At 52.5% G+C, this 9,113-nt stretch overlaps 4 protein-coding genes across 4 annotated transcripts; all 4 read right to left on the bottom strand.

The window, feature by feature from the left end:
* Positions 1 to 446: 446 nt before the first annotated feature.
* On the bottom strand, positions 447 to 1,598 carry LSCM1_04575 (uncharacterized protein; the record flags this gene model as incomplete). The annotated part of the gene is made up of 1 exon (XM_067322078.1): positions 447 to 1,598. One exon carries the CDS (start codon positions 1,596 to 1,598, stop codon positions 447 to 449), a length of 1,152 nt encoding a protein of 383 aa, XP_067177173.1.
* A 642-nt stretch (positions 1,599 to 2,240) lies between these two features.
* Positions 2,241 to 2,726, bottom strand: LSCM1_04574 (uncharacterized protein; the record flags this gene model as incomplete). The annotated part of the gene is made up of 1 exon (XM_067322077.1): positions 2,241 to 2,726. The coding sequence occupies one exon, from the start codon at positions 2,724 to 2,726 to the stop codon at positions 2,241 to 2,243; it is 486 nt and encodes a 161-aa protein (XP_067177172.1).
* A 544-nt stretch (positions 2,727 to 3,270) lies between these two features.
* LSCM1_04573 (uncharacterized protein) lies at positions 3,271 to 3,642 on the bottom strand (the record flags this gene model as incomplete). The annotated part of the gene is made up of 1 exon (XM_067322076.1): positions 3,271 to 3,642. One exon carries the CDS (start codon positions 3,640 to 3,642, stop codon positions 3,271 to 3,273), a length of 372 nt encoding a protein of 123 aa, XP_067177171.1.
* Positions 3,643 to 4,074: 432 nt separating this feature from the next.
* On the bottom strand, positions 4,075 to 5,004 carry LSCM1_04572 (uncharacterized protein; the record flags this gene model as incomplete). The annotated part of the gene is made up of 1 exon (XM_067322075.1): positions 4,075 to 5,004. One exon carries the CDS (start codon positions 5,002 to 5,004, stop codon positions 4,075 to 4,077), a length of 930 nt encoding a protein of 309 aa, XP_067177170.1.
* Between the last annotated feature and the right edge of the window lie 4,109 nt (positions 5,005 to 9,113).

Genomic DNA, 9,113 nt, shown 5'->3' with positions numbered 1-9,113 from the left:
GCGCAGTCTCCTTTTGGCGTGGCAGACCCCCCCCCTCCCCTGTCACACATCGTAAGGGATTTCATACAAATGTCTGATTCGCCATGAGCAGTAGAGCGCAAGTGCGTGTGCGAAGAGCTGGGGCTTTGCGTGTGTGGGTAAAGCAGAAGCGGAGGGCCGCGAGAGAACCCGTCAACAGCGACCAGCTTCACATGCGCCCTGGGTGTCCCCTGAAGAGGGGCGAGAGGCCTACTCGTCCACTATCTTTCTTTTGACATCCTAGAGGAAACAGGGGAGGTTGGCTAAAGCAAGGGTAAAACAGTCACTCGAACCAGTGCCGCTTACTCTCTTCCAATCATGCATCACAGGACTCGAGTGCTCTCAGGCGGATACCCTAGGTATGGTGCCACTGCATTCCCTGGGACCAGCCCATCACACTGTCACGCAGGTGTGTGGCAGTCGGACGGCTACATCGCACCCTCATCCGCTGACCGCTGTAGGCACGCTTTCAGCAACAGACCGTATGCCTTTCGCGACATGGTGGCCAGAATCGTCTTTTGCGCCCACCGCGGAAAGAAAGCTGGCACGCTGACATCGTTGGCAGAGGTCATCACGAGAAGGGTCCCTGGAAATGAGTCCGTTCCTCGTAAGACCTGTTCGTGAGTTTTTTTCCAGACATCATAGACAAGCTTGGTGCTCTTGAGGTCTAGCATGCTACCCATTATGCAGAGCTGGCGAAGCTGCTCAGAGTTGCCAAACAGCTGCGCCGGGGCATCGGCAATGGGGATGAGGAGAATATGCTGGAAGTTCATGTTGACCTCTTCGCACGCCACAGCGTCTCGATTTGCGCGGAGCCAGGCACCAAGCTGTGGTGCTTCAATCGCGGCCTTCTCGCGAGCGCGTTTGGATCCGCTGAAGAGAACATCATACATTTGAGGGGTTGGGGCAGCGTTGACGGACGTTGGAGAACTTGTGCCAAGCGAGTGGGCATAAGAGTGACGCTCGTATTGAAACAACCGGTCGGCCAGGCCGAATCGGCGCATCAGCGCGCCCCCGACGCGGTGCGAGAACCAGCCATTGTCGAGCTCCACGCTCGTGACATCTGGTACCAGTGTGCAGACATCGCCAGAGCATTTGGCACGCGTTTTCGCCACAGCGGCGAGCGGCCGGCGCAACTCGTCGACGTTACCGAGCGTAGTAGGGCACTTCCCAGCGAACTGTTCGAAGTGAGTGTAGTTGACGTCCCAGGCGCGACGTAACGACACATTAGTAAGATGCTCGTACACGGACGAAGTCGACACCCCTGGGAAGAAGCCGACGATGCGCATCACCGGTGATGTGGATCCAGTCGAATCGACGTACTCGGCACGGAGTCGGAGGATCTGTAGCTGCACCGTTTTGGGGTCGTAGCCATTGTGAAAATCATCGCCTTCTATGTCCCACGGAATACCCTGATCTTGAAGGCGCATGCTCGCCACAGCATCCATTAAGTGTGCATTCGACGTGCTCAGCATACAGGACGGCAATGGATGAGCGCAGAGCACGGTATGCGTGGTGACAAGCGCAGCGCCGACCGCACTGATCGCGGCGGCCCGGAGAAACGCAGAGACATGTGGCATAGGCCCCATCACCGGCGCTTGAGCGTCGTGGGAGTGGAGAGTCAGGCAGTCGAGGTGCTAGTATGTGTGTACCGGCAAGAGGCAGTAGACACATGAGAAAAGGGCAAATAAGCGAATAGGAGAAAACGATGGAGGCGAAGGGGGAAGGGAAAGCGGTGATCGCAGTGAAGAGTGCACAAGAAAAGGGATGCACAGACGAAAGGCGCGACGAAAGGGGGACGTGACCTTTTGTAAAACCCTCAGCACCACATGACCAGCATGATGAGTCTGCTCGCCTTCAGAAGCCCGTCTCTCGCCCTCCCACCCCCTCACCGGCAGGATGCCTGAGACATGAAACGCGAAGCAGGAGAGGGGGAAAGAGGATCGATGGCTTGTGTTCCCAGATGTCGCGTGCGCCTCGCGTAGAAAAGCTAGAGAAACGCGATGACTGTACGCCAAGTCGAGTGCTTCCCTGAGTACCGAGACGGTCGCGCTGCTGTTTGGACACGCAGCCGCGCCTCCACGCACCGGCGGCAGAAGAGGGAATACGGGTGCCATGATGGGTAAGCCGCGTTGCTTTTTTTTGGGGGGAGAGAGGCGCATGCGACTCACTCAGAAAAAAATAAAGAAACGAGGGAAAAGACGCAGCATACCAACACAGGCTTAGGCCTTTGTCTGGCCAAACTTGCGGATTTGCACCTGAAAGGCGAGGGCATCGGCAAACTTGTGGCCCTTGCGCGTCAGGCGCTGGCCAGACTGTGCACCGGGCTCCACCAGGCCGAGCTTCGTCAGGGACTTGCAGGCCCAGTGAAGGGGACCGGTAGAGGAGCTGACGGTATGCTCGGGGCGGCTGCCGTAGTTCTTCTTGTTACCGAAGCGCTTGCTCAGGCCACCGTAGCCGACGCCAGGGCGCAGGTAAATGGCGCGAAGAACGGCGGCGCAGCGAATGTAATACCAGTCAGGATTCTGCGGAGCGCGCTCGCGGCCGTGGGAGCTCTTCATAATCTCGGTGCAGTTCGGCACAAAGAGCTTGCCCTCCTGCTTGAAGTTGCGGGCCGCTGCCTTGATCCAGCGCCACGCATTGACGTCCTTCAAGGTCGCGCCCTTCCTTTTGCCGATGCGACGGATCTTGTTGCTAGAGGCAGCCATGGTTGAATACGATGCTACACCTCACGGATGTCGATTGTAGATGATGGGAGGGGGCGGGGCACAGGAAAAGCAGCATGCACAGTAGTACGCAGGCACCGATAAGTGCATGGGCGACGTGTGTGTGTGTTCAGGAGAGAGTAGATGCGAAAAAAGAGAGGGCGCAGAGTGGGGAGCCGCGAACATTTGGTCGCCATGGAACGGAAAAAACAGAGTAAGGAGACGGGATAGCAAAACGAATGAGAGCTCATGAGCCTTGATTCGCATGGGTTGGGGCAATAGAGAGCAGGAGAGCCTTTTTGCAGCCTCCTTAGCGAGAGGTCACACGCGACGTTGGCTGACGCGCGAGGGAGAAGAGCGCGCACAGAGAAAAAAGGTAGTGGTGCGCGCGAGCTCAACGTGATGCAATACATTTGGCGGCGGCGTCGGGCGCGAGTGAAAAGAAATGCAAAGCGCTAAAGCGCTTCTCTACTTCTACTTCTTGTCGATTTCAAGCATGTGGCCCTGGTGACACTAAACAAGAGGGACGACGGGGCTACTGAGCCGACTAAGCAAGATCACCCATAATCGTGGAGACAATGTCGTCCCGCTGAATCTCGCCTTTGGCCTCATTGAACTCGAGTGTGAAGTCGTCGATGGAGTGAAAGAGTGCCTCGATCGCGTCGCGGTCGCTCTGGCACAGGGCTCCTGCCTCCTCATCCATGGAGGCAGCCTGATAAGCAGACGGTGTAGTTCCACTTAGCGCCGCTAAAGGGATCGAGGCAAGCTCATCATCGTCACCTTGGTGGTGACCTGTAAGGTGGGAGTAGCGGCGCCGTAAGACGGACAGTTCGATGAGCAGTAGGCGACGTAAGGCGATGCCATCACTGTTCGAGATCAGACCCTGTGGTGCGGTAGTTGCTGACTCTGTCATGGCCATGATCTCTGCTGCCTCTCATGGCATGGAAGCCGACATGAAAAAAGAAAAGAAAAGTTATGCACAGAGACAGAAGAAGTGTAGTACCAAGCTGCACAATAGGAGACGGAGCACACAACAAGAGGTGCGTGGCAACGGTTCTGAGGAGCAGAAAAAGCTAGTATACACAGAAAATAAATGACAAAGATTTGCGTCATTGGAGGAATCCTGGTGAAAGCAACGGTGGTCCCGGCACTTGTTCAATCAGGAGTAGAAGGGAAGGCGTAATTGAGAGCCCTCAGAAAAGGGCCGCTCGTCTTCTTTTTCAAAGCGTTCTGGGCTATTTATCCTTCTTGGGTGGTGGTATCGGTCAGCGGGCAGCAGTGTTTGATTTCATATTCGCATAGCGGCACACAGGAGCAGCAAAAAGGAAGCAAAAACGAGAATACGGCGGCATCAGAGGCTGAAAAGGTCAATGATGCAATCGTTGGGATAGCAGCTTTCGAAAACCCTGAGTGGGGTAGTCGTGCAAAGGGCGTGAATAAGAAACATGGGATTCCCGAGGGCGTCGAAGACGTCGACGCCAAGGGCGCTGTCAAGGGTAGAAAACCCGCACTTTTTGTAGTCCTCCGCCGTGCCCCATATGCTGCACCAGCAGCCACTGCGATGACACTCGACTCGTAAGCGACTTTCCACACACGCGTCAAAGGCGCGTCGTGTGTGCACATTGATGGGAGAAAACACGCGCAAAAAAGACAGGCACGCGATGAGGGACAACTCAGCGTCGCGCTGGCTTCGAAACTCGTCCAAATTTGCGTAGCGGACTGTCGCTGCCGATCCAGAGCCCAGCTCCACGAACGTATCAGGGTTTTCGTAAACCTCGCACACACTCGGCCGGTCGGTCGACATGCAGTGCGTGCACCACTGCACCACAGAGTTCCGAAAGTGGTTCTCCAGCTGCGGCTGTGTAAACCAGAAGGGTGAGGTGTAAGACTTGAGTCGCGTGCGCTCGGCCAGGCGCCGCGCTTCTTCCATCACCTCTGTCACAGAAGTGCCTTTGCAGGAGAGAAAGTCACAGAACTCCACGTGCAGCGGAACATCGCCGCGCTGGCGAGAGACATGTCTGAGCCTTCTCCCGTGCGACAGGCAAACCTGAGCCTCAGTGATTCCTGTGTCTTGAGCGCAGAGGCCGATTGCCCTGCGAAATTCAGCCACGTGGCCGCGACAACTGCTGACTTTCTCGCGAATGTGAAGCTGCTGGGCTGGCGTGGTCACTAGGTGGCGGCATCTGTGCGCCTCGATTGTTTTCACTGCTATGCGATGTATCCACCACGGTAAAGGCCGCCACAGAACGTCGTTAAACCGCGTTGTACTACCGTTGGGCATGGCGCGTGGTGGTGCGTAGGCAGGCGCCTGTCTTGCGCAGCGTGCTCAGTGGTTTCACGGACAGTATGGCGATATATGTTTACAAAGAGGGAAGAGACCGGGCAGAGCCTGAGGAGACATGGAGAGAAGGTAGAGAGAAGTATTTTATTATGGTTCAAAAAAAGGCACAGGACGCGGCAGCGTTCATCAGTTCGTGTATAGGACAGCGACAGGAAGTCAGTCGCTGCGTGCCGCAGTCGCGCGCATCCTTGAGCCTCCTCGACATCTATACATCCATGTGGACGCACTTCGCACAAGAACGAAGACGACGTCGCTGTATTCAACCAGACTTTGACCGCTACCGTCAAGGACGACATGCTGCTCGCCTTAGGTAGCGCGTATGTACTACTATAGAATTGGCTAAGAGAGGCGTAAAAAAAAACCTCTGGTTACTGACTTGCTGTATACTGTTCTTCTCAGGACCACCACCACTAACCTCTCGCACGGAGTAAAGGAGAACGGGCGACGGAATAGTGAGGACATCTCGGCGGTGAGATCACACATACTCTGTGCTTTGCGTCTTTTTTGTTTCGCCTTCCTTTGGGGAAGTTCCATCTGTCAGGTTAGAGGGCGCAACTATATATACATATATATAGTTCTGTGTGCATATATATATATATATACACTTGCATATATAAAAATATAGATATATATCCATGACAGCTCAAAATGAGAGAGTTTCGGTTACTACAAAGGCAAAAGGTGACACAACCTCATAGCGCCCAAAGCTCCAAAGTCATGCCAAAAAGCGGCGAAAAAAAAAAGAGACGCTATCAACAACAGGTTTCTCAGGGTGATATTTTCCTTGGCGTGGCGCGTTCACTGAAATGAAAAACTATCTGTCATTGAGGATGGGCGTTCCTTTTTTTCTTGCAACAGAGAAATGAAGTGGAGTGGAGGGAGAAGGCGGGCAAAGTGAGTGCGGATCTCATCGTATCGTTGGTTGAGATCCTTTTCGCTGTTATTCCATGTGGAAAGCTTGCGGCTTGAGGTTCGATCGTTTCTTTTCCGTATGCATCTTGCCACTCGAGGATTGCAAAAAGAGCGAGAGGCGAGAAACACGAGAAAAGAAAAAAAAAACGCAAAGGAAGGGAAATTCAAGATGAGAATGAAGAAAAAAGGCCGCACAGGGCAATTCCTCGACTCTCGTGCGCCAGTCGACACAATAAGCTAACACCACCAAGAGGGGTATGACTCCTGTACTCAAGACTTCATATGATATATTTTTTGCTTTCGCACTATCAATCCTTTTTTTTCGCTGTAAGCACGGGCTATCTGGGCTCTACCGCATCTGCTAAGTGTGGGTGTATGTGCGGGCGCCATGTTCACTCTTCGTTTTCTTTTATCTATCGCTTGGCATTCTTTGGTAGCTGACGGACAGTTTCCGTCGCCGCTCCTGCACAAAGGGCCACCCGATTACTGCGTTCTCCATTGGGCAGCACCACCGTTCCGATGGTACTCAGAGGAGCAGCACCGGCAGAAAGCATGTACAGGATAGGATTGGGGAATGCATTTCAGTTGAAAACAAGACGTGTGCAAGTTAGTTGGGAGAGAAAGTGGGGGCAGCGTTATTCCTTTTAGTCTGTTTTCGCTAGCTTCAGCGATGCTGCGAAGGTGATGCGAAGCGGGTAAGAAAATGATGATCAAAAGTGAAGCGCTTTCGTATGGGGCGAAGCGTTGTGCGTCAGACCTTGCGTGTATGTGTGCGCTGGTCGTTCGCTTGTAGAAAAGTCCCTTTGGTCTTTTTTGCCTATGGAAGGAGGCATCGCGCGAAGAAGGAAACGGCAAAAGGGGCCCTTTCGGTCACCAAATGAACGGTTCCCACGCAACGCGAAGTGTCAGTAGAGAAACACTACGCTGCGAAAAAGGGGGGAGTATTTCCGAACCACGCAACACAAGCACTTACCTTTACCTTCGTCATGCCTTCCCGCCACAGATCACTCCCTCCATACGCACACATCAGCCCATGCTCACATACGTACATATGCGCACTGGCACGCACAAGAAAACGCCTTGTGCTCAGCTGTGAACGCCTGCTAATGCGCACTGGCACGCACAAGAAAACGCCTTGTGCTCAGCTGTGAACGCCTGCTAATGCGCACGGGACGCACAACGCCGACAACCTTGACAGACATCGATTAGCGGACCCTTTTCATGAGGGTAGCAAGAAAGGACTCAGGAGGAGAAACAAATTGAAATTGCACCGATAGCAACTCGTAGGTGTCTGGCTATTGCCTGTCAAGACAAAACAAAGCACTCACTCTCCGATTCACTCTTTTTTGTCGTTTTTATTTCTTTTTTGCGGACTCTGGTGCAACGATGACGGCAATTTCGCATTGACGATTGATTTTTTTGGAGAAGGGGTGAGGTGCGCTTCAGAAAGACCGGCAAGGAAAAGAATCACGCAGAAAAGGAGACGGCAGCACCAGAAAAGAATTGAAGAACAAATGTTTCAAAACAGAACAGTTGTTAAGCCGATAATCACAGAAGAACACAAGATGCACACACACACACACAAAAGATCTAAAGCACGCAAAGATGCATACGCACAGAAGCAGCTGATTGACAGAGAAAAAAAAAGAGACCAAAGCACGATAAGAAGAGCTCCGCTACTCTTCACAGTCAGAGGGTTTGGGCAGAAATGGTGGCGTCAATGAATCGCTTTTTTAAAGACAATGATTCCTCTTTTTCTGCGCACCTTGCGCACATACATTCTTCTGTCATAACAGAACTATGCTTTTCCTTTCACAATGTGAAGGTTTACCGTCATGAGGAAAAGAAAAGGGGGCGAAACGAATCGCAACAACCAGCCCAAAAGGGAAAGAACAGTAGACACATATATATATATATAAGCAACAGGAGAACACTATATGAATGAGGAAACAGGAGGTTCAATATGAAACAAGTTGCGCGCAAAGTCACGGCCTCCGCTCTCTTCGCTTTGATACAATGCAAGAACCACTCACGTGTCTTAGTATCCCGTTCAGCCCAACAAGCCTCGCCAAACAGGATCGAAAATCTCGAAAATCACGATCGTTGCATAAGCATCCTCACGCTTCCAAAGGAAAGCGAAAAGGAAGCAAGAGACTGCCGTTGACTCTCCTCCATCAGTATTTCCGGTGCGTCTCGTACAGCAAGGCTCCCAATGCAATGCTCATAGGGTCTCGCTAAGACAAACACGCACGCGAATAGCTTCCAGTAGCAAGTCTCAAAGGGAGGGATTAGCACAGGCATAAACACACACCAGCAAAAAAACACCTCACGCGTTAGCGTTCTTGATAGAGAGATTAGCAAGCGATAGAAGACGTCTGTCATTGCTTGGGGGAGGAAGGGGGCGGCGAAGAAAGGAGAACGCAACACAATCTCCAACAGAAAAGGGATCTGCATGGCATTCGAGAGAGAGGGGGGGAAGCCAGCGTCACGTAAACGCGCAACACGAAGAAGAACCTACACAAAGAAAGATTGGGGCAACAAGCTAAGAACAAATTACTTTTCGATGCCACTCACGCACAGGGAAGATACACCACAAAGAGAGAGGTTTCCGCACACCTTCCTTTTCTTCCGATGTTTCCTCAGCACCGTACAGAGCAAGCAGGGGGGAAGATGGACGAGAACAGAAACAAAAGGAGAGAAGACAGAAGCGCCGAAAAAGAGGAAGCGAAGCGAAGATGGGGAGAGAGAGGCACGAAGTAAATCTGAAAAGTGAGAACTGGGAAGGCGTGGGCGATTAGGGAAGAAAGACGACAGACAAAAGCCGAAGGGAACAGCCGAAAGTGGGGAGCACGAAAGGAACGAAGAAAGAGAGGAGTCGACCAGCAAAACAAAATGAGAAGAGAGCTGAGTTTCGCGCACACAACAAAATTCAGACGTGCATGCACGCACTCAGACGCAAACAAGGGGGGCATGTAGGAAGTCTGCCGAGAAAGGTGGAAGATGAGAGGTAGAGAAAAGGGGAAGGGAATTCAAAGGGTCAAAAAACGACTGGAAAGGGCGGGGAGATCAGAAACACAGAAAAAGAAGCTGTAAATCGGGGGAAGAGAGTGAGAGAGGGAATAGAAGATGAAATGAAC

Source organism: Leishmania martiniquensis, chromosome 29 (assembly GCF_017916325.1).
Source record: "Leishmania martiniquensis isolate LSCM1 chromosome 29, whole genome shotgun sequence".
Classification (NCBI taxonomy): Eukaryota; Euglenozoa; class Kinetoplastea; order Trypanosomatida; family Trypanosomatidae; genus Leishmania; species Leishmania martiniquensis.
The sequence above is the reverse complement of the archived record's forward strand: the minus strand, read 5'-3'. Positions and strand labels throughout refer to the sequence as shown.